At 39.7% G+C, this 25,529-nt stretch overlaps 1 protein-coding gene across 1 annotated transcript; it reads right to left on the bottom strand.

Moving 5' to 3' along the window:
• Positions 1-594: 594 nt before the first annotated feature.
• LOC111270707 (uncharacterized) lies at positions 595-25,291 on the bottom strand. The gene is made up of 4 exons (XM_022851085.2): positions 25,070-25,291; positions 15,202-15,367; positions 6,259-6,412; positions 595-2,215 (listed from the first exon to the last, which is right to left on the bottom strand). The coding sequence occupies exons 2-4, from the start codon at positions 15,363-15,365 to the stop codon at positions 2,180-2,182; spliced, it is 354 nt and encodes a 117-aa protein (XP_022706820.1). The 5' UTR covers positions 15,366-15,367; positions 25,070-25,291; the 3' UTR covers positions 595-2,179.
• Positions 25,292-25,529: the final 238 nt, after the last annotated feature.

Below are 25,529 nucleotides of genomic sequence, written 5' to 3'. Positions count from 1 at the left end.
GGTAGGTAGCTGCACGATCCTCCTCGAAGGGCTGCCTTGTCTGTGTGCCATCGTCAATTTGGCGCACGATACGAAAAAGTGCATGCAACGATCATTTTCTTCGAGTACAATTGCCTGTACTCATTCACTCATTAACAGAATATCGGAAACTGATCAGAGCGACAATTTTTTGGTTTCATACATCGAACGGGACTGGTAAATCAGTACTGATGGATTTCCCGCTGTCTATGAAGGAAACTTGATGGAGAATTTTAGACAGTTATAGGTGATCTGAGTGAAAATTTTTCCGTATCTTCCTGTAAGAGGAAAAGAATTTCAACGCCCAACACGACAAGTTGTGACGCTAATTTATTAGAGAAGGGAGGGCCTGCCGCGTAGAGTTCTCTGCGTACAAATAAACAATTACTTCACAAACATAGTATTGCTCAGTAAACGAAATAATTTTCATACTTTTCTCATGGATGACGAAATAGATTGAAACCGTTATATCAGGTTAATCGTACAGGATACGATTGTGGTTTGAAGACAAGATACTTAAAACACATACTTCGATCCTGGAATCGTATACGTTAGCAATAAATTAGAAATGACCGCTGGATACAACAATATGTGCTGCTGCTGCGTTTATTGGCATAGTTATTTTCCATACTGTTCATATTACATTTTCCTGTATTATGGATCTCATTAGTGGAATATGTACAGCCCTAATATTAACGGGCTTACCCTTGAGGGTTGTTCAGTGATTTTTTTCTATTTTGTCTTTCTAGTTCATTAGTTGATTAATTAAAGGGTTTTTCTAGCCCTTATCACCGAGCTTATCTTAGTCGAAGCAGTAGTAACTGTGGTGTAATATTGTTATTAATTTAGATACTTCTGTTGATGACTCATGCCCTGTGTTATTTTCGGACCTGTTTTTCCTTCTTCGTCGACCTTTTGTAAACCTTCATCTGGGCTACGTTTGCCTATACATCTATGATATCGCCGTAGTTGCTATAGCGGCAACGATGTTGTTCAATGGAAAAAAAAACACTAATTTCTCGTTCAGTCGTCCAGCCCTAGAACGGAAATTGTTTTCCGCGTATACTGAAACAACGTAGTTTTTCGAAATTATTATTACTATTGTCGTAGTAGTTATTCACTAACAACATCGTCATGCTGCCTTGCCATCATGTTGTTTGATGCGTGCATGCCTAATATTCAATCTGCGACGGCCTTAATTCGTCCTGGAAATGAGCCGTGGTAACTGGCGCGCGGGAAACGCAGCCATCTACCTGGGTGTCGCTGCTGGGAATTGATCACTGATTGTTGATACAGAGATTGATGCTTGTATAACATAGCGGTTACAACGGTGCAACGCGCCACCTACAGATTAGTGAGATCGTTGTTGTTGTTGTTGTTCGTTTGCTTGTCTGTTTATCTGTCTTGTGGACGTAGTAGTAATAATGTTAGTTCGTACCTAGGATATTGTTTTTGTTGTCGGTGTACTTCTCATTATCGCGTTTTATACGTTTATATTTATCTATCTATTAAGTATATATATATATATATATATAGCTGGCTGACCCCGTTGGTTTCGAGCAACGATATACGAATCATTGTTTTTGCACTACTGATTGTTGTTCTCATTGTCATCAGATGATGGTGCGTGGCTCAGTTTTCCTTCGGATCTCTTCCATAATTTATTCTTTTTATTTCTGTTTATTCTGGCCCTTGTTTCATTTGTCGTATATCCTTAAGCTATATCCCGTCGTACTAAGACAATAGAATCTACTGTAAAGAGCCCTCTATTTTGTGCCACTACCGTTATATTTCATCGGTTTCCTCGAGTCTTAGCTTTTTTTCCTCTTTTCACTCGACCTTCATCAGCTTGATGTGCTGCTCCAACCTCCGTTGCTACTGTCCGTATCCTCACACATCTTTTTCCACATAATTTTCTTAGCACCGTCAACAAGTCTCATTGATTTTTGTCTTCCGCTCAGTCGAAGCCATCTTTCTAGGGTTCTTCTCATCGGCACGTCGTTTGCCTTCACCACCGGTCTCCAGCCTACCGTTTTCATCTGTGTCACCGATACGACGGTCCATACGAGTTTTCCTACCTGAAGCGACTTACTCGTTCCCTGTGACATCACTGCCCCGCGTCCCGATCAGTTCCTCCGTGTTTCAAGTCATAACCCTGTTCTCATGGCTCTTCCGCCTGTGAAAATTCTTCGAAATACTGCAATAACAAAGATTGGAGACGAGCGGTCTCTTTAAGTCAGTGCTTAATGCCGATATCGGACGTAAAATTTACAATGCGTAGTTGAATGTTAGCAACAACATGTATCACCGTGATGTCTTCCATGGAGCACGCAGAAAACTAACGTTAACAGCGCATCGAAACAAACAGCTTGAGCTTTGCCTGGGGCTCAGGAATCGCATGACCTCAAAGAGTGTCGCGCCGTTCTACATTAATTCTTATTTTTCATAATTAAAACATTTCAAAGTCTGTCATTGCGACCTTAAACTTATTGTTGGATCGTATTCATTGTCGGTTCTAGAAATGACTAACTATCGCAATGTCACTTTTTGGTTAAACGTTGATAATAGTAGGGGGTAATAACGGGGTAGTTCCGTTTGCCGTCACCCGACTGCGACGACACGTCTGCGCGGTTCAGCAGTGGCCCATCTTAAAAGGTCACCGTATAAATCGTGCGACAATACGTCAATGGGTTGTACGAATAGCGTTGTCTAACAATGCACTTGTAAGAATCGCCATTCTAGCATCAGTTCGTTCCGCGAACTAATCTACTTCCGATTTCTCTTTGAACTCTGGATACTTCGACACCTAAATAAATGCTACAACAAAAATGCTGTATAACTATACACCAAGGACGGTTCCGCCTACAGGCAGATTCTGTCGAAAAAAACGCAATTGTCCTTAATACTTTGCCGGGCCCTGAGTCCGGAAACGACCACCAGGACGATCAAAGATCCACTTGCACATTTGAGATTTAATCCGCAGCTGACTTCCAGCCTTTACTGCTAGAATATTGAGTCACCAATTATTAGTAAGGGAATCGTTCAGGAGAAAGCACACGGCATAACTGGGCTTTGTTCCTCACCAAAGCCCGCTAAAAGCAAGTTTACGCGTCATTGTAGGTTAAAATAAGCTGGGTCACGTTGATTTTCACTGACGAATCGAATAAACAATAACTTGCATAGTATCACACCTGTCCTTGCACTTGAGATAAAGTAGAGAGTGTTCATTCGTTTAGTTCCCATACTGTTTGTCATTAACGTAAAGGCTCGTTCCTGAACCGACGTGCGTACCGAATAACGCACCCAAACAAAACCATACAATTAACACCTGTTAAAATAAGCATCGTTTTTCCGGTACTTCCTTTAAAATGTTCTGGGTTCATACGAAATTCACAAGGCAGGACAGATGCCAGGTCGGTCAAATTCAACTGGCTTGAAACTTCCCTTGTCAAATCAGAGTTACCGGATTTCTTCTCGACTGATCCCTTCCACCATCATCTACTCCGTCAGCATTGCTAATGGGTTCACTGCTCCGCATATATTTAATCACTAAGTGCTAATAAAGTGATCGATAGCTCGAAACTACTCGAGAGTTTATCTCAATCTGTTGTATGCTACTGACACCCGACGTAGAGGTGGTACTGCGCTTCTTTTTGGGACTTTCGGCGATACAGAGAAGTCTTTGTATATTTTCAGCCAGGGCTCGGTAATGACCAGAGTAATATGTGAATATTAAAGCGGCTTCTACGTAAGTAGGACCAAGTTGTCCTGCCTTTAGTCCGATGCATAATTACAACTGACTTAGATTCATAATACTTGTCACTTCCATTTCGATTTGATTTATAAAACAACATATCGAGTCGTGTGACGGGCGAGTGGGTGTCTTAAATATATTAGACTATATTTACTCAGAATCAGTGACGTTACATCGAATAGAAGGCCTAGGCAATATAAGACAAAAGGATTGGAGTCATTATGTAGTAACCAAACATTATTAGGTTCCTTCAAATATTAAATCAAAGATCCTACTCTTAAAAGTATGTGAAAAGCCCTTTTGTACCCTATGGTGAGTACTGATACTACCTCAATGACCAGCAATTTCAATATACATTAGGTTATATTGAATTTGATGTGTATCCGGTCGGTGGAAAAAATTAGGTAGGTGGATCGGTTGGGCTAAACCCATCCGCCTACCTAATTTTAAAGGACTTGCGCGTTTAACTCGGATTGCTGTTCTCTAAGCTTCTGGTTTTTGCTTCATACGTTTCTGACGCAAAAATTATATTTTAAACTTCAGTATGATATCAATTACGTGTAGTAACAGGTAGCTCAAATTATAGTGCACCTACAAGATAGTTCTTCCCTAACAGGCGGAAATAGTAATCAGCCGAAATTTCGAAAGTCTCCTACGCGATCTTCAATCCTTTAATACTTCTGCAGGAGCATGATGCTAGCGTAGGCTTCTATTATCTATCAACCACTGACTATGGAAAACTCCAATATGCTTTTTACCGTATTGGTCAGGTTTTTTTCGCCCTCGGTTTTCGGAGGAATTGAGCAAGTATATAATAGCTATTTGTGTAGGTGAGAATTTTTTGCTCTATTGCTCACACTGAATTACACATAAAAAGTATCAACTCGATTCTGCCATTTTAATTAACCAGTGATCCATTATCGAGAACTTTTGCATACTTCGTTTCAGTGCACCACAAGTCTTCTTCGCTGGCCTCGTCTCCAGAGAAATAAATACAGTTTCAAACTCAGTTGTTTATATAGCGCTTTTTCTCGCATAGAACTTGATATCAAACTAAGGATTTCGTTGTAACTATTAAGTTAGCTAATTGGTATTAGGCATTTTTTGGAAATATCTATCTTTCAGACTCTATCAGCTAAGTGTTTATTGGACCGCCACCAGTAAACGTTTCCAGGAAAATAATCTTTGAAAAAGGTTCTTCCTTTATTACACCTCCATTGTGAGCTAAGACATGTGTTCCGTTCATGACACAGTGGGCAAACTTCTTGACTGTACAAAACTTTCTGTTAAAGGGAAAAGTTATTAATTAAATTTAGGTAATTTTCTTGTGAAAACGAGCAATATCTGTTGACTTGTGAAGCTAGGCGTTACGTCCAATAGAAGTTAGCTCTGTTAGTTGTCAAGCGTTCGTGCTGACTCTGAAGTAACGTGTTAGATATTCTGGCGTCTACGAATACAAGCTTAAACGGAAAATGGGTATTTTGTAAAACTAAATCAGCGTCTACTCCGCTGGCAGGCCCACATGTGCCACTACAGATAGGGCAGACAGGCCACATGGCTTCAACGGAGCCTTCAGTGGAGTTAAGCTAGAATGGAGCAAAACTTTTATTTCAAAAGGACACGACACAATATATACCCCAGAAATTATTTATAAACAGCAAATTTAGCTTAGGGGGCTCAGGCTTAAAAGGGGTCAAACTAATCAATTAAGACGAGTGATGTGGTAATAATTCGAATTTGTCTTTTGTAACATTTTCAAAAATTAATTTTCAATAATGCTGAGAGAAACTGGGAGAAAATTACATAAACATATTAGTAAACATATTTGCTCCTGCAGCTAGTTCGATTAGATAAAATACTTTAATAGTAATAATAATAATAGGTCATTAATGGATTAAGAAAGTTGGATGAAATTATATTTTATGCTACATTTACCTACGAATAGTACCTTCGAACTGCCACATGGACCTGGACAGAAATAGTTAAGACGAAATAGCACTTTATCATTAGGAATGACGATGACTGAATACCCGATGGGGGAGACATCTGAAGCTCTTTGATGAAATGCTGTTTCGTTGATTTGCGTGCCGGCCTGTTGCCGTAGAGGATTCCCGGCGGTTTGACTGTTTTCACATGTTGAATGTTTGTCAGTCATGCAACGCGTACATATTTTGTATAAAGATTTACACGTATCATCATCATCGTTTTTCTAAGGTTGTTGTTATCAAAAAGCCTTTACTTTTAGTATGGTCCGATTAAAGCTGTATTAACAAGACGATCCGTTTATTCCTGTGGCTTCCCTTCCATAACTTAATCACCATGTGTCAACCATATACATTTTTCAGTAATAACTCCTGGTATTCGCCTATATACAATTGTAAGTTATATAATTGCGTGAACGGTGTTACATGGTTATACTATAGCTTGTATAAGACTTGAAACGGAATTTCGCAGTTAGATGAGTTAAGCTTATGCATAAATAGTACCTGAAGAAAATTTGGCGCTCCATCATTCCCACGCTTGCCGATTCTCGAGAGAAATGCGTTGTTGGCGTTGATGCGGTCGGCAAGGAGACGGTTTGTCTGTGTCTCCCGGAGGACATCCAAAGGAGACACGACTGAAAGCGAGGGCATCGACGCCCTGAAAGAGGTCACAACAGACACGCACATGCTGAAAATACTCCTAGAAATTTTAGACACGTTTCGTACCTGGCCAGATGTCTCTGCATAATGCGGTAATTCACGCCATATCATAGTGTCAGCCTTTCTCCTATCGGGGACAGATTGTGTCTTTATTATAATCAAAGCAATAGATTATGCAAAATATCGTCGTAACGGGTTTCTCGTAAAGTTTACCCCTAAGAACGACCTGATGATGATATAAAGATACGTAGAGTCATCTTTTATATTGTCTTATTATGTCTAGCACATCTGCGATACGCACATTGCTGCTTACTTGCGCTGAAAACCTATAAAACTGATGCGATACTTGAGCACATAATCTACGTGGTGTCGCGGTAACGATAAACACAGTGATCTGCATGCCTTGGCAGTACTGCATCGTTTAGCACACAGGTCAAGTTTTAACATGTGATTGTTTCGTTAAGTTGCTTCATTCACATTATTCTCGTCTGACGACTTCGCGACTCGAGGTTGCCTCTTTTAAGAAAAAAAAATCTTAGCTCATTCTTCCGGCAAGAATTAGGCATTTTGTTTTTTTTAGCTGTTTTGAGCTGCGGTCTCTCCTTTTAACTGCTCCTACATAATCCTATATAGTTCGTGATTGGTGGATAAAGCCTCATAAGCTCACTCACCGCTGCGTTGATTGATTGCACAGTCTTCACGGCTACAAAAGCTACTATATGCTTTGCCTGGTTTGGAGCGAAACAGCTTTTCGAAGCGAAGTGAAGTGGAAGGATAAACGAACCGAACAAGAAAGAAGGTTTTCTACGAAAATCTTGGCAATGATTTTCAAATTTTTCAAGATTTACAAGCGCCGTTCTGTAGACATCGTAGCATTTATACCCATAGTCGTGCGCTGGAAAGCCACTGCGGTGAACCGGCGATCTTTCAGCGCTCAAGTTTTATAAAACTTTTGACAGTTGTAAAAAGCAGTATTAACGGTGTAATGTTTAAGTAAATTGTCCTTAAGCTATTTAGTGGTATATTGCTCCAGTAAAGTTCTACCCTTCCGTATGTGCTGATATATATATATATATATATATATGTAGCTTTTGTTTCTCCAAGGACTGATTAGCAAAACTACTCGCTTTCATTGATGACTCGTATCAACCGTATAACAGTGGCGAACGTGGTTTTTATATATCCAATATCATACTTGGGGGGAATCTGTCGTTGCTCTCAAGCAGTTCCCCTAAAGGGTCAGTTTTTACCTAGCTAGGTGATCGACCCTTCGTAGATCTCTCCATAAACTGAGTGCAAGACATAAACTGGCCCTTAGTTTATGATATAGTTGACCTTGGCTCGGTTTCTAAAGCATTCTGTAATTAGCGTTATATTGAGTATGACCGCAGTGGCTGAAGTTAAGAATTTGGCTTATTTATTCTTTACGAGTTACGATGCTAAGGAGCGATACTTTCAAACCGCGAAAATTTACCAGAGAATCTTGTGATTTTACGATCTTAACGCAGGGCATCAACGGCAAAATCCTCCAGCTATTATTGATAGGCTTAATAGACTTAGGAGACTGCCCTTAACCCTCTACAACCATAGGCTCTGTTACTGTTACTTCCCTAGACGCCCGGGTGGAGATAAAGCCAGCCGGACAGCGCATTGTTCAGCCTAAATTAAGCTACTGCGCTTGAAGTTCCGATATTTATGAAAGGAAAAACATGGATAGTACTGCGGAACTTTTAATGTCCCGGATAAGCTATTGAGGAATACGGCTTGTTCGCACTCCAGCCGACATAGTTGACCTATCCAGTGACACGGACTTTTTTATTACTAAATCGAAGAAGGCAAGGATTGCTTCTTCAATGAAGAATAAAAGAGCATGTGCCTAAACTACTTACTTCAGTCCCATATCTCCGGCGTACTACTCAACCACAATTTTCGAAGATTTAGTGATTAACAGATTTGATAACCATCGTGAACGTACTGGATTTTTCTTACCTATTCGGTTCGGTTTTGGGAGTTCTAGATCGACTAAAACACTGGCACACCTTGCAAAATGTCATTGAAAATAGGCAGATCTCTGTCTTGATGTGCCTCTAGAGGTTACGACTACCTTCCTACTGTCTCGTCGTAAATCATTTGATTTTCTAAAGATGTGATAATATATGGAGCGCATGCCGATAGCAAACGTGGGAATGCCTTGAAGTACGGTCCTCAAGCCGAGTTTTGTTCTAATTAAGATTTCAGCAACTCACACGCGTAAAATGATCGCTTACGCGAATGACACCTTCATGATTTTTCGGCACCTTTGGCCTATCAGGTTTGCCAATCGCGTACGGATTGCTTTTTGAGGGCTATTGATACTTCCAGAATATCCTTTTAGTATAGAATTGGCATGCGTTATAACGAGAACTTGTTCATTTTATATACCAGTAGCCATTTGTCATCTGAAATTAGCATCAGAATTAGACATGAGAAACGCAAATCAAAATAATGGCGACGTCTGTCGGAATATACCTAACGAGCAGTGACTATCATGTTGCTCGTCGCCGTATAGTGATCATGTCCTGAATGAGTTTTTCGAGCGAACGGAGACAGAGCTAAATCGTCACTTTAGGTTCCTTAAGTATCGGTACTTTGGGTTCCTCAGATTGTATTCCCCACTCACTGGTATCCGTAAAAATATACAAAAGTTACATGAAATATTCTGCATAGAAGATGCAAGCAACGTAAAGGTGCATAGGTAACTAAAAAAGCGTTCGAGCACTGAGAATCAAGATGATCGTTGGTGTCCCATTTGAATTTGTCAGGCTAATGAGAATTAAAAAATTTGCTTTCACCACCACCGATCGAAGTATGTCTACGCCCGATTTAGAACCTAAACCGCCCTATGTGTACCTAACTTTAGCAAACGCCTTGCCGCTACACCATCAGGCACACTCCTCTTAAGAGCCAAGCAAATTTTAACGCCATCTTTAGAAAGATTCCTATACTTAAAAAAAACTATAGTTTTTTTTAAGTATAGGAATTTAGGATAGGCTATTGGAACCGCTGCCGCTTTTCCGGAGCCTAACGACCTTTGTAAGATATTGTCGTCTTTCTACAGAAACTAAAATCTAGTTTTTTAAAATCGTGTTGCACCCGAATAGCCCAAATAGATTCAGGTCGAAGCTTATTGAAACGTTTAGCAATCTTAAAAGGGAAACATGCAAACCATCTAACTATTTTCCGTGAAACCGACAATCGCGAGCTGACCCAGCATGGAACCGAAACTTTTTGTATCCTAAAAAGATGTTTTTGCTGAGCTTGCTGTTTGTCGCATTCAGACTTATTGGTGAATGCGTTTAGGGCCAATACTGCTCTTAAACGCACTCGCCCAATGAACCCTGACGGGTCCTTCGTCAGGCTTACTTCTGAATGATCTGACAGCTGTCTGTGGATGCATATGAACTTACAATGCATCTATTGCGATAGATACAATTCAAGTGGGAACAGCTTTTATAATAAGTATCTTACCTCCTGTTGTAAATCGCTCGATGTTATTTTCGAACACCTGAGTACGAATCACCGGTCTTTGCCCCCTCGGTTATAATGTTAGGCAACAAATTTGTCACTTGAACAAATCGAATATACATACAATTATCATTAGAGATCGGAAAAAATATACACAACCTTGTTAGAAAGAGTTAGAAGAACACCACCGATCATCTCTGACGGGATCAATATCATGCGTTAGGAAACAATGTTCAATGTGATAATCATATCCCGTAGATAACTGTCCTACATCGACCGGGATCTCAAATGCCTCAAGCGTTATCTAAATGACTACAGCAAATATATGTGTATCTGCCTTACGTGAATCTGATCCGTGAGGCGGTGGCGAGACACTCAGTTAAGGGTGAACAGTAGTGGGTATTGGGCGACAGGTTAATGGCCGGGGCAGGAGCAAAGTAAAGGGTGAAGGGCAATGCGTTTGTTAGTTGCACTTTAGCGGGTTTAACTTCATTGCTAAAAAAGAGTGGATTGTAGTATTTACAAAGCGTAAACCCGTTAACCTGCTTGTTATCCGCCACCACTCGTGCATTATGTTCTCAAATAGTGGCAGGCTTAACAGCAGAAGTGATAAAGCTGTTGTTTTTGTGGAAAAAGCGTAACAATCATAGTCGGATCGGTCAATTCGATCAAGTAAAAAAAAGCGATCATATTATTAAATTAGCTCGGAAACGTCAACGACGTAAACACGTTTTAGTCTTGAATGCAGTTAGTCGATCCTGCTACATGTCCATCTGTACCCGGTTGTTTGAAATCCAATCGCTCCAAATCGTTTTAATGTACTATCGCATAAGCGTTCGCCCATGTAATCCATATCTGAAAAATGAACACCACAGCACTGGATAGAGATAAAGAATAAAATGTATCTGACTAACGTGGCACAGATACGGATTTTGTGACTGGTCGAGCATATTACCGTGGGTATGGCGACGGCACTGAATGAAGTTCCGCGTTACCCACAGAGGGCTCGCATAAAAAAGTAGCGTATGCCGGACGATACCGATTATTCAAATCAAGTTATACAATACATGCTATCACGCGGGGAAAAATGTTGTTCATACCTTTATGATAAGTATTAGTTACGTACGCTGCATTAGAGCTCTTACGTATAGGAATTATAATTCGGATGTTGATCGGTTGAACTCCATGAGTGCGTCCATATGAAGTTCACTTCGTAAAGGATTAACGCCGAATCAGCTTCATTGGATTCGACAAATAAACATATCCTGACTTCCAAAGAGCAAATCAGATTGTTCTACTCGAGCTAAAAGTGGTATCAGCGAGAGAACGTGTTGACACCGACGCATACGACTGGACGCCTAGAAGCCGCACGGCTTGGCCGTCACAGGCGTTATTCTATGAATCGTCTTGAAGCATCGAAAGCTCCTTCGTATCGTTCCGAAGTTAGGCTATTAAATGATGATTGACCTGAACAAGAAGACTTCACCGATGCGAAGTCAAACTACGATGTTGTTTGGGCGTCTGTCAACAGATGCGTTACTGCATTTTGTTTTCGATCTTCCTACACGCACTACCATGACCGCAACAAGCCATTGCAGTTGTAGAGACTATTAACAAACAGAACATAGAATGATACATAAACGAGATTCAAATTATATTTTAGGAGAACATAAGTGTAGCTGTTGACGAGCCGGCATTTACTCTCTGCGAAATCTGCAGGTACATTTAAATTCATATTGTAAGATCTAGTTTTGTACCTATTTTTGTAGCCATGCATTTGTTTAGAATCTTCAACAACGTATTCTAAAGCTGTCTTGAAGATACCAAGATGATCTTCGGATGCATAAGATCAAAAGAATCCTCTGTAAGATCAGTATCTCTTCAGAAGATCTGTATCATATAATAATGATGATAATAACAATAGTAGAAGCTTGATCTAATCATCAAAAGAATATGGTCGTTCGAAGAATTTATAGAATTAGTCTTTGGAAATCTGTGCGCAGTGTGGACGAAACATTTCTCTATGAATCCTTACCGTTTCACTTAGTACACGCGGACGAAATTGAAAATGCTCATAGTAAATACAACAATGCGAAGCAGTGCTACAAAATCATTATACGAGAAAATTAATATCCCTTTAATAATTACATTTTCTTTTTATCTCTACTAACATGTTCGAAAGTAGAAATAATAGAATTCTTTTATTTTTAGAAAACATTTTTTAGAATTAGACGAAATGAACGGGACGAGATGGACATTATACTACTAGCCAGTGATTATAGTATTTAGCTACATTTTACGAGGCATGACGAAACCTTAAATGACATTACGGTTCCTAGCTTATTCTTAAGAACAATACGTGACGTAGTTTGACTGCAAACAAAAGAGGCTGTGCACGAACGAAACTTTCCGAAGGCATTTTTAGATGACTAACCCTGCCCGCTTACCGATTGACGCTCGATAATCCAAGATGTCGTTCCCGAGAGACGGGGATCAGACATACGGCCGCAGCCAAATAGTCTCAGTTCTTCTTACATAGAGCTTACCTGATCACCGATCAAACGACTCACATCGATCGTTTCAACAACCGCCAATGTTCTAGTATCGTATCTTAATTTACTTTACCTATCTTAGCTTAGTGCTGATAGTGTAGGAAAAGAACGTTTTCACTATTTAATTCGAAAACACAGGAAAAATTGCAAAGCTTATGTTCTCTTAGTAACTAGACAAAGGATCTTGAAGACTTAAGTGAAAATCCGACTGAAAGGATGTAGCAATCCGTTTGTCCAACTGTCATTTTAAAAATCGATTTATTAAGCGCTACAATGAAATCAGCATTTGCCGTACAATTTCCAGCTTTGAATATAATAAATTAACGTAGCACGAAGGAACACAGGCCAATAAGAAAAACAAAATTCTACTATTACCATGGTAATTTAGGCTCATAATTGACATAATATAACACTGTCTGTAACATGAACCCATTCTAGAACGAACGAAGTGTAATCGCGTCTTATATGTATATCTAGATAAATCCTTCTGCTTTTACGTGCGGTACTAGTTTAATTAAGTATTGCTTCAAATAATTGGCTTCCACTAACTAAGGAAACGAGGCGTTTTTGTGCTCGGTTCTAAGCCCAGACAAACTTCCATAGTCATAAATTCAGCGGTAATACCACTGTGCAATCACGGGACCCCTAACTAGATGCACGTAAATAAAGCATAACGAGCCCTACTCGTGTTTCGTATCCGCAACATCTTTTGCAGCCTCCATCGTCTAAAGCTATCAAACCCACACTGAAGCTAGCTCCAATAACAAATCACCTAATTTTATTATAAGAGTGTGTCTCTGTAAGATGTATAAAGCGGACCGAAATGTTAACCCTGTCAGATACGCTTGGCCTGACTGCTTCAATCCCAGAGCCACGCAATACGCCTGACGATGTTTCATGCGTTGATGTTTATCGATTTCGCCTCAGCGGTCAACGTCCGTCGTTGCCAAACATACGAAAAGCATATTCTATACGAAGATTCCGGCACTACGTTCCCGCGTTTTCCTACCTGTAGCAGTAACGGGGGAAATGACACGAAGTTCATTGGCCTTATTCGGATCTCGTTTCTCATAGAGAGAGACTTGACCGCTCAGTATCGCCGGCAAGTCGAATGGGCTCGAGCCAAAATCGAAGCACAGGAAGATCGATCTTAGACCAACTGAGTATATCAAGGTGACCGCCCTATTCATTCATTCGCGCATGTAATGACTTCAGTGTGTAAGCGAGAAGGCAGTCTGCCTTAGGGTTGTACAGTAGACGATTGCTTTGCTTATCGGATCGATGCAACCTGTGCACAGTAATATAGCTTCAAGATCAATCATAGAGAATCTGTCGACGAGGGTTCTACTATAGTACGAAAGAAACCATAGCACCAACTGTACGACAAGTACGAGCTAGTACATGTGAAAGGCAAAGAGTTGAAGATCTCGTTAAAACAATTCATTTTTAATTACCTTTCTTTTCAAGATGTTCCTAAGTAATTGACACACGCTCCAGCAATTAGTCAGTTGTGTAAGTACGCGAAACCCTCTAACAAGAAAAATGTAACAAAGGGTAGAATGGAAAATGGATCAGCATCGCGAAGAACTTAGCAGGCTTCTCACACATTGTAACCCATGTTCTTATGTTGACTGCAGAACACACAGTTTACATTTACTTATTACACTCGATTAATTAGATATAATTAGGAACCTAGGAACAAGAGATTGGTCGTAACTAGATATACTTACATAGCGATCAACCTATTGAGGGTTTTGAGATGCGCAAGGTTATGCCAGGGACAAAATTTATTATTAACGATTTTCTTATTTTCGATTCTTGAGTATAAACAGGACTTTGCTGAAGTCTACTAGCACAAACTGAAATCAAGAGACCCCCAGAACGTCGTCTGCTAATGCTAGAAAGGTCTAATAACTTGATAGCTACGTTATTAGATAGTTTTTCAGCCTCATAGTTGCCATGTTACGCTATCAGAAAGAATGAATTAAAACAGTCTCGGAAGAGTGTTACACGGTACTTATGGAAAGATGCCTGTACTGAAAACAGGGACAGCTGTCAGAAATGACACTACAGTTATCAGTCGGGAATAGGAGAATCTGCTTGAAATCAAATACGTTGTATGCAGCTGTCCTTCTATAGAGCTGAAGATCAGTGTAATACGTAAAGAAGAATTAATAGCGGTATTTGAACGGCTAATTAAAAATTCGAAGCTTATACACTTAACCGATTATATGGAGGTGATACAACAAACATAGATGATGCTTGTGGAACTTAAATTATATAAAACAATGCATCGAATCGGCGCGACCCTGTTAATATAAGGCATATACTTCGCCTTCGATACTTCAATGTTATTAAGTTTCAATTCGATTCAAATTACTCATCACATAAATCGGGTCGTTTGTACATAGCCAAGTGAGTATTCAACCTCGTCCCTTTTAGCCTTACCTCATACTTGTTTGAATTCACTTAGTTTTTAAAAATTAGATTTTACCCTGATATTATTTTAATCAAATTGCGCAGCGCCCACAGATAACATCGACTTTTGAGGCGAACTTCAGTAAACTTTAAATCGGAGTAGATAAAAAGTGCAGTATCACAAAAGGAGCAAATATGCCTGCTAGGAATACGAAGATCGTATATTCTGATGACGGAAGATAATTACTTCTATCACTTACTACTATCACTATTAATCAAATTGGAATCACTCACTATTAAACGTGCCACTTACCGCCTGTGGTATTTGAAGACGTTGGGCGGGACGTAAGAAGCGGCATCAACCGTTGCGTCAAACGTAAACGTCAGGGCCAATAACACAACTCCAGCACTGATTGTCAGAGATGTGAGGCAGATGGTGGAACTGCCGAACCCGTAAGTAGCTGACGAGCACTTCATACCTATTATAGCAGCAGCCGGCATCCGACGGCAGAAAAAACGGACAAAAATATAATAAACACATGTAGAAAGTTAGGTTAACCTATGCGTTCTGTCAACAATTTAACGATTTGTGAACGTTGACATAAGTTTCTGTTATATATGTTCGAATACAGCATGTAACAAATATGTACTGCATGAGTCGACAGGCTAAAAATAGGATTTTGCTATTTTTGCTGAATTTACGCAAACCCCATTTTGACAACAATGATTGTGCTCATATGGTAATATATTTGGCAAGTTATACGGGCTCGTATTTGGTAAGTGGATTTCATATTGGTCGTGGGACATCATCCGACGCACATATAATTCTCGTTTGCTGAAATCGTTCATAAAACACAGTATCTTTTCTAAGAATTCGAAAACAGTCGATTATCGTCGAGATTACTATAGACCTGGCACCGCATTCATGGTTTGATACGAAAGCAAACTTTCCTGGGACGTTTCGAGCCACAATTAGGGCTACATAGCAAATCTCGAAAAATTTACGCGCGAAGAAAAAGATTACCACATCATTAAAAGTCGCCGTACTTTAACCTCTAGGAACACTATATTTATGGCAACAAAGATGTCAACATCATCTAACTGAGAGATAGATAGCCAAAAGTTCAAAGAGAATAGACTTCATCGTTGTTGTTGTGGCTTTGGTAATGTAACAGGCAACGTAGTCTGCCAGATTCTTCACCGCATTTGCGGACAGTAACACGCAAACATCATGTCTGTGTTTGAAAGATGTGACACAGTTCAGGAATACTGAACGGCACATAGTCGCTAGTAAACGGTTCCTCTTATTGCGTCACTTTGAGACATTCACGTTATTCCTTTAGCTCTTGACGGCGTTGACTGAGCCCCGCTTCTTCTGACTAGAGAAATAAATTGGTTTCGCGTAGCAGGTCAGAGTGTCAACGTCATTTCTGAAGAATGTAGGGGAACTTGAAGAACATAGCACCCAATCATGTTTTCAGCACATTTCCCAGTTTAAGGTTGTTGTATAAAGAGATGCTGTAGACTAAAACGAGTGAATCCCGTTTTTTCATTGAACCTTTCCCTGTAAATAGGTTGGCTTTTTCGTGGTAATTAGCCACGCGAACTGAGAACGAACTTTCCGATTAGGGATAGGTAAAGGCCTAGGGGCATACGTGTGTAAAAGACATTATGCCACCGGCCTGCACAACATTATCATAAGGATGAGTTTACCTATGAAGGTACCAATTTCTTGTCGTTTTCTGTTGTCTGAACAGTGACTGTAGGAGTTCTGTTCTAGCTTCATCAGGACCGCCTATCTGTTGTATCTATATATCTATCTGTTGTTGATTGGCGCATTTATTGATGTAGAAATTTTACACCGGCAAAATGTAGTCACTTAAATCGCGTCTCGACCGGCGGAACGTTCATCTAATTTTTTACGCAGAAAGGTAGCCGTACCTTCCACTCCTTTCTTTCAACCTGTGCTTTCGACCCATTTTACCCCCAGCGGGGTGTTTATTTCTGGCAGAACTCTACTTACATGTGCTAAAGTGACTTTAAAGAAGTATGACAACTTCAAAGGCGATTCGTTGTTTTACTACAGTGAAGCATGTAAACCTATAGGAAGGTATTTACCACCAGACTTTTACAACGGAAAAATATGTGGTCTCGAATCTAAGTACTATGAAGATGCTATATAACTTAGAATCTATTTTCTTTTTTTTTTCGTGTTTAACTTGAGAATTTATCATGCTTCAAAATTGATCATAAATGCCTATTAATATGACCTACCGATCACTACGCAGGATGATCTGCGCAAGTAGTAACATGAAACGCTTGACATCCTGCAACTCTAGTACCTGCTCGATCACGGATATCTCGAAAATGTCGATCCTAAACTGTGTATTAACATAATCCAGGCGTCTATTTGCTGAACATATAACTACTCCTTCTGTTAGTGTGTCCTTAAAACGTGTGGTCACATACCCGTACAACGGAACACCAATTCATATTGCTTAGCTAACTTAGTTCTTGGTTGCGATCAACTTTGAGCATAGAGAAATTGTATGAGGTTTTCGCAACGTCATTTCTGAGCCCGTCAAGCCTCTTCTAAGCCGCATTGATTTCCACTCATTACGCACAAAATACGTACAGAAACTAGAATCTTCTCCTGCCTCATTCAGTGGCCTTTGCCCGCACACCGCCAGGGCTTTTTTGACACGGCTCAGACATACTGAGACTGAGTGTCTTTCAACGAATGACACTCATATTGTGAACTTGATGTATTCATACCCTTAGATCATATAGCTGTGCGTGAATGATTATGTGTGAATACCCCATCCGCATATTCGGTGGGTGCATACGGAAAAAACACTACATCCTCTTTATCGTCTGGGAATAATACATGGTTTAAAACGCATAAGATCAGTAACGTTCGTTACCCACTGTGTAATCTATGAGGTATCAGAGGTGTTAATATTAAGTAAGCGGAACTCATATCCAAAAGGTTTCAAGTGACGGTCTGTTAAGGCGCAACATATAATAGTAATATAAACAGGATTAGAGGAAAGATTGGCGTTAGAAACTAATTCGTTTTGCACTATGAGAACTTGAGGACGTGTATATATCTAGACTAAGCGCTTAGGGTTACAGAAAACATGTTCTCCTGGACCTGTGTCCGGTCGCTCATACAACTATTATGTCATTTAGAGTTTTAATCCAACCACTACAGTGACGTAGGTATAGGCCATCGGACAGGTCCGTGACTGCATGAAACTTGCCAGCACAATATCCAGTGTAAAAACCTCTAGATTTCTCGTAGAGAAATTGCGTCAAATTAATGATCTAATTAGCAACTTCCCGAATAGGATTTACTGAAAACCACTACAAGAAAGATTCTCTTAAGGCAAAAATTGCAAACCATGAAAGTAGAATTGCGTAAACATAAATAAATATATTCAGCTTCCAGGCTGCCAAAACCTGGAAGTAGGGTAAAGCCAGTCACTTGCAGTACAACGTAGTCTTCGTAAACTCCTGTCGAAGGCCGTACATATGATCTACATTTATGAGTATACTCTTATCATTTAGCTTTTTCCCTGAGGGGCATAAAACAGCCACAACGAAAGCTTGTCACGCATACGATTACAAGTATCCTCATTAACCTATCTGATGATTCTATCACAGCTTTCGGCTGTCGCTGACTGAACGTGATTTCAATGTCGAGCACTTTTTGTAACTCTCTGATGCTCTTTCAGATTTCATAAATTTTATGTATATTTTAATAATTCATATATATATATATAGTAGCAGAACACAATACTAAATATACTGCGGAGTTTACCACCCACTTGAACTTCATCCCGAAGCATATTATTGCATCGTTGGCGCTATTTTTAGCGCCAGCCATGAACACGAGACGGACGATGGCAATCGTAAAGGCTTTAACGGCCAACAAGGATATAAACGTGCATTCAACTGAGGCAGGATTTAATAAGTATCTGTAAAATTATGCTGCCATGTGGACAGAACGAAAAGAAAGGGAAGTGCTATTTGAGCGAAAAGTAGGCTAGTCAGAATTGAAACATCCTTAACATTTTCAAAAAAAAATCATAATCATCATCATTCAGCTTTCAGAAACATATTTTGACCGTTTACAATAATAGGTCTAAAATTCTAACATTGCGTCTCTATGGCCGATTAGGCCGCCAGGGGATTCTGCAGGCATAACGACGTATTGCGCAGCCTGAAAACCCATTCGTGCGAGCTCACAAATCGGTTCTTTAAGGGTTTCAGCTACACTGCTTCTGTAACTCAAATTTTGCCTCACTTTGTTCGCTACGGGAAAATCGAGCAGCTCTTCCTCTTCGTGAAAAAGAAACGTACTCCGAATAGGGCAACCTAGTATTACAAGATGGAACGATAAATGCATTAGAGTTCATCCGTATGCAAACGGTGAGAGCTTTCTCTATTTATTTTCATATCTGTTAATATGACATAGAAACATGTAGAAAAAGATAAAGCTTTGGGTTTTAGTGGAAAAAAGTAAAAGTTTTGGGTGAAGCGTTCTTTTAATAACAGGTACGTTTGTTGATTTGCAGTCACATATTTTATATCGTTACATTCTTAAATGTACAATGTTGTATCGCTTGCATACAACATATATATATATATATATATACGGTAAAAGCAGCTTAGTCTTTCATGTTTTACACAATAGATGCACCATTTAATTGTCGAAAATAAGTAGATTTCTCACATTTTTACTCAAGTGTGCTATCGTACGTAGCTGGCTTTAGAAGACGATACAACATTTCTAAAGGAAATCAGGATCTTCACACTTCGTCCATGCCATTCAGAAAGACTAGGACACAGCAGCGGATCGTCTATGACGGAGTAACTGAATAATCGGAGCGGGATAATCGATTTACGAAAGCAATAAGATCTAATTGGGATCTAAATGGGATACTTTGACAAAATAATGGAATTATTCCTTCGTTTATCGAAACAGAATAACGGGAAAGTTGCAAAAAAACCTTTCAGGGAATAATAAGAATAGCTATGAACGACGTACGGATAACATAGCAGGGCTAGTTGAAGCCCTCGACGGGTTTAAGGTCGAGAATTTCGCTTCAAGTCCAGTAGATCCGAATTTGCTCCAGATTTGATTGGAAAAAGTGGCAGAATAACGTTGGCTAACGTCCGATGCGTACGCGTAATTACGTACCGCCTGCAACGCGAGGATGAAGAACTATTTGAGTAAAAATGGACGGACGTTTTATATACCTAATATCGTACGTTGCTGAATAAACCCAGCGACTACAGCGCCCAATCTCTGATTTCGGACTAAGAAAATGATCAGATTTGTGAGTAATGTTAAGCTTCCACTTGGTTGGGCTCTTCCAACGAAACTATGCGTTATATATTGTGGAGGCAAATATGATACATCAAGGCCAACGTAGCACGAATAAAAAACGATAAACTGTGCCAAAATGACATTTGCTATTTACAAGTTTTAACGAAGTTCACTTCTACTAACATTTCTACTGTCAGTGGACTCGGCGTCCTAAATGCGCTCCAATAAGCAATGTGTCTTCAACCTGAAAATAGGCTTTTGGGACTATTGGACGACTTTGTGCTTAATATAGAGACAACCGCTAAATGTCGCTGTCAAGTACGGTAGGCGTCCTATCCTATTGTATACATAAGGGTCGACGAGCCTTTTCAAGGACAGATTTTAAATATTAACTGTCCATGTTTTTCAAAGGACTAAATCAACCATTACCATCGTTCACACCTCGATGGATTTTGCGTGAGCGCCACCTTAACGTGCGATACGCTATATTAGAATCGCCTTTGAAAAAATGTTCAGATGTATTATTACGTCCCCCGCTAATGTGTGTCAGAAAAGCTTAAGAACATTTTTCCTCTCTACAGATCCGCTTTGATTTCGGAATACTTTTGCATCGCTGGTCTAATAAACTAAAGCTCCACTTAGAAATAGATAGGCGTCAACCATAATTTAACGAAGCAGAGATATCACCTAATTAAACAAACTATTGTTTTTTTTTCCATATTTTCGCAGTGATACAAAGCAAGCAGATATACGTATTAATTTGGGTTATATATATATACATACATATGTGTGTCTGTGTGTAAGAATCATATTAGCGCGTCAACAATAGTTGAACTGATATTTTTTCTGTGCATTTGCTGTTTTTTCTCGCTACTGATTGATAATCATGCGAAACTCCGCGACCATGCAAAAAGGACCGGCCTGAGTTTATCACATTATATCTACTCAACCTTTTCTAAAAGCTCTTCCAGCCTAATAGTCCTATATTCAGCTATATCTAGCTTGCTTATGTTCTGCTCTGTGATAATCTTTCTCATGTGCATGTCTCCGCGGTATAGGTGTACCATTAGCGTACAAATGCGAACTTATTTCCTATGGCCGTTACACATTGAGCTCTTATCCTAAAACTGTCCAAATGATCTACGTCTCCCGCTGTTATGCAATAAGACTTCATGTTTTATTCCTTTCATGTGACCATCTTAGACGTCCATTCCTTCAGTGCGTCTTGTGATTTGTTTGCAGACATATGACTTTTCTTTTTTTCTTTACTATACAATCATCTGTCTCGTCTGCCACACCATCATAGAACACCAGTGTCAATTTCACTACGGGCGCGTTATGTTGCCCAGTACAAATTACTGGTCCCCTTTTGAGGGTTCTGCTCGCTTTCGCGCGGCTCTGTGTGCCCCTCGACGAACGGACAACCCCAGCATCAGCTCATTCCTTGCAGCGAAGCCGTAGTTTGCATCCTACTGGGTTTGGGCTTCATCTATAACGAAGGCATGGTCACATTGGCTACAGATATAGGCCACGTTATGCATAACGCAAAAAAAGAATCAATTGAGCCAATTAGTGTTTTTCAATTCAACAGAACAAACGCGTCTGCTAATTTTGTAATAAGGTCTTTTATATTATTAACAACATAACTGGACTACCATGAGGATTATGGTTTTCCAATATCGAACGACGGATCATATAGTAGACTTTTAGAAGTCAAACTGTCGTACATCCCGTACTAGCTTATAAAATGAGAATGTCTGAAAATATTGTTGTACAAGCTTGAAAGTCGTCGAAAAGGGTTTTTGCTTTGCAGCAGCAGCATTGAGATATCTCAAGCTTTTCAAATGTTCCACAACGTGACATCACAATACTTGAGCGTCGCGTCAAAACATTTGGCTCTATGTTTCATTTATTATAGCTTATGGATCCTATCTATGATCAAAATTTGCATGCATACCCGGTAAGTCCAAAGGGTAAGTTTATTGGTAGTTAGCTGTATCTGACACTGATCCTATTAACTGTGTGGATGTGAGGGCGTATATCATCTAACTTCGAGAAGTTGGTAAATATCGACCCTGACTCCACAGGTTGAATATCATTTAACAACACGCTCTATAAGAAAAAATCCGCGTCGACTAACCAGTTATGATAAATTACTTCTACATCTAACCTAAAAGTAGACTCGACGACAGCGCCCCCTAATAGATATAAATAAATTTACCTGATGTTTTTCAGCTAAACGCCAATGTGACGTATTTAGTTAGAAGCTTTCGAAAAAAAAAGTCGCCAGCTTTGACATTCCACTGAAATCCTTAAGGTTTAAACGTTACATTGCTTCCGACTACCTAAATGTCCTAAAGAATTAAACCTATTATAGCTGATAGCTGGAATGTACATGCAATAGGTAGATCTTTTATCTATATAATAGGATCAGAGTAAAATATTTATGATGGCTTTACAAAGACTAAATAGTCTTTGTAAAGCAAATTAAATGAATTCCATATTCAATTTATAGGACAACAAACGCTTATTTCAAATAACTTGAAAAGGTACGCAGAAGTGCTTGGATAGCACCGGGTTTGCGATGTTGCGGGATGCTGTCTGTTGTATTCTCCAACGGTTAGAGACCCTTTAGTAGTTCAAGTTTAAAGCTTGTGCAACGATGATCTATGTTTTACAACGATAATTATTGTCAAAATTTTGTGCAAACCATTCTATTGACGGGCTTAAGGACGCTAATCGTTGTATAGCTCGACTGAGTCGTCATAGAATATCTGAGGTGAGCTTCTTTTTGTCATAGGCCTGTCAATTTTTAGTAGAAAGATAATTCATTAGTATAGTCGATGCTTTTCACTTCATGATTGATATATGCTGCAACATTGACAACGTCAAGCCTCCGTTGAGTAATGATCATAGTGCAAGATAGAAATTTGCTTTCCTATCGCTTAAAATTGGCATTACCATAGAGGCAGTTTATTTATTCGTAGCCAGCTGTGAATATTAAAGCTTAAGTGAGATTACTTATCTTATTATCACATACATTATATATATATATATATATACTATCATGTAAGTAATTATTGTTTTTATTTATTGATTTTTTTCTAATTTTTCGTTTTCTGATGCTTAAGTGCTACATACTGTTGAAAATTTTTTCTACAGGGCTGTTCCTATTTTTCTAGATGATAACGTTTTACTTCGGGCGTGAGCTTTAAAAACGCGCGCATGGTGAATTTACAACACCGACTTTTTGCAGGCTACTTTTTGGGAACTATCGTCGGCGTTAAAGGCCTCACTATACACCCTACAGCCATCCTGGATTCCTTGAGCTCGACCAAACGCTAAGAACCAGTGTCGAAATTGCTATTTTTTGACGACCCGACATACCCACAACTAAAACCCGAACTCGGTGTAGGTATGGATCCGAAGAATACGAAGATAACACCCCTATAAAGCGAAAAAAAGGACGATACACTAAATGCCGAGCGTTAAAGTCTATGCTACCTGATAATCTTAGTTTGCACCATTAGCGATTCATGTCTGTGACTAGGAACACTTCCTCTCATGTAAGGAATAAAATCAAAGAAGGTTTACTTTTTAATAACTCTCCAAATATCAGGATAGCCATGCATCAGTTTCTAAGCTACGGGAACGCATTGACCCACTTGAGTGCCACGGAGTGTTAATTCCAATTTCATCAACACGCTTCTCGCCCCTGAGTTCGTGAGTCAATGATATGCCCACGCAATACGGGTGCTGATATAATCAATCAAATCTTTTTCTGTCCTTCAATTGCCAACACTTAAACTAATCAAAAAAGATAATTAGTAGTCAATAATTACACTCTGATTGACTCGCGTGCAGCTTCATTTGTTTACTGTGTTGAATGGATACGAAGTAGCTGTCTAAGTATTTTGATTTATTTGTTTAATAAAATATGTTTCGTTAAAACTGGAGTTAAGGGATGCTACGTGCACAGCGCAATCGGTGTACAGAAGGTCAGGGTACTGATTTTTTCAATAGCCAGAGCATGTTTGAGATAAGTGAAAAAAGCTAAATTTGGCACATACGCACGGAATCAACTGAAAGTGTCCTCCGATCTAGAACAGCCTGTTCGTCTATGGCAATTTGTAATAAAGCAAAGATTCATATATATTTAGACTTCGCTCTAAGGCCCTTCAGTGTTGTGAAAGTGTGTGGCAACCTATAGCCTTTTCCGTTTTGGGTCCTGGGGACGCAAACGTACGTTGAACTTACATATCGGTGCACAGCTAAGCTTTATTTCGCGCCGATCAGACTCGCTTTGTAGACTATTTTTTCTCGAGGATTAGTGAAACCATACTTTTTATATTCGTGTTAAAGCTATCGTAATGTTAATTTTGAGATCACAAATAGTGTTGGCTATATTTTGTTTCACCGGAACTTCTCGCAGTTTCTACAAACAAGTGCAAATATTTATCAGTCATATGTCAACCCGTACTTTCCTATTACAGCTATAAATTTCCACGTTATTAGGACTGAATCAGCATCGCATTGCAGAAACCGCTCGCCGCTGAATGAGGAAGTTCACAGTTACCTTTACTTTTAGTTTGCTATCTCTTAACTTACTATTGGATAGGAGAAAAGTAATGATGTTTTATCAAGCGTTGCAAGAGTACAGAGTGCCTTCTGTATCGGCTCACCTTTCACCGGTTAGCATAATTGGGAGGTGTCGGTGCGTAAGCTTGACCCTATTTATTAACCACTTTAATGACTGGAACTGCACAATCCATCAACACACTCGTAGTTCGTATTTGGCGCCCCCGCCGTTTCCCCTACGACTATTGCCTGCGGATGAACCACTCACCTTTCGTGGTTGATGGACGCGTAATACCGTCAAAAGCTGAAAAAACTCAGCAACCGGCGCCTTTTCACGTATTGCGTTAAGGGTTTATGTGACGCACTGCTTCGTCCTTCAATTCCACTGGTTTTTTGTAGCTTCGAATACAATCAGTTTCGTTCTCTCTATTTCTCTAGGGGGGATCCGTAGGTCCTTAGAGGAGTGAATTCCCACCACCTCCCGCTGCTTGGTTTTGTTCGTGCGGAGGGTGAGGACACGCTCCGCCCAGTGCCCTTTCCTTTCAGCACGTCTAACACCTGCCTGATGCATTCTACGGCGAGTTCATTCCGCAACGGCAAACAATCTTTCATTCGCAGATCTTTGACAACGGGTGCGAAGGCCCAGCGGTACGCTAGTGATAAGGCCAGGCTCCTTAAATAGTTTGGTCAAATGTTTGGTTGACGCTGTGGAAGCTTGAAATTGGAGA

Source organism: Varroa jacobsoni, unplaced genomic scaffold (genome assembly GCF_002532875.2).
Source record: "Varroa jacobsoni isolate VJ856 unplaced genomic scaffold, vjacob_1.0 contig00061, whole genome shotgun sequence".
NCBI classification, from domain to species: Eukaryota; Metazoa; Arthropoda; class Arachnida; order Mesostigmata; family Varroidae; genus Varroa; species Varroa jacobsoni.
The sequence above is the reverse complement of the archived record's forward strand: the minus strand, read 5'-3'. Positions and strand labels throughout refer to the sequence as shown.

Bases quoted from the DNA above. Each gene is read 5' to 3' on its own strand.
- LOC111270707 (XM_022851085.2), bottom strand. From the start codon at position 15,365: ATGAAGTGCTCGTCAGCTACTTACGGGTTCGGCAGTTCCACCATCTGC. The intron at 6,413-15,201 runs GTAAGTGGCACG...GACCTCTTTCAG, and splicing joins GTCTTCAAATACCACAGGCG to GGCGTCGATGCCCTCGCTTT. The intron at 2,216-6,258 runs GTACTATTTATG...TTGTTATTGCAG, and splicing joins GAGCGCCAAATTTTCTTCAG to TATTTCGAAGAATTTTCACA.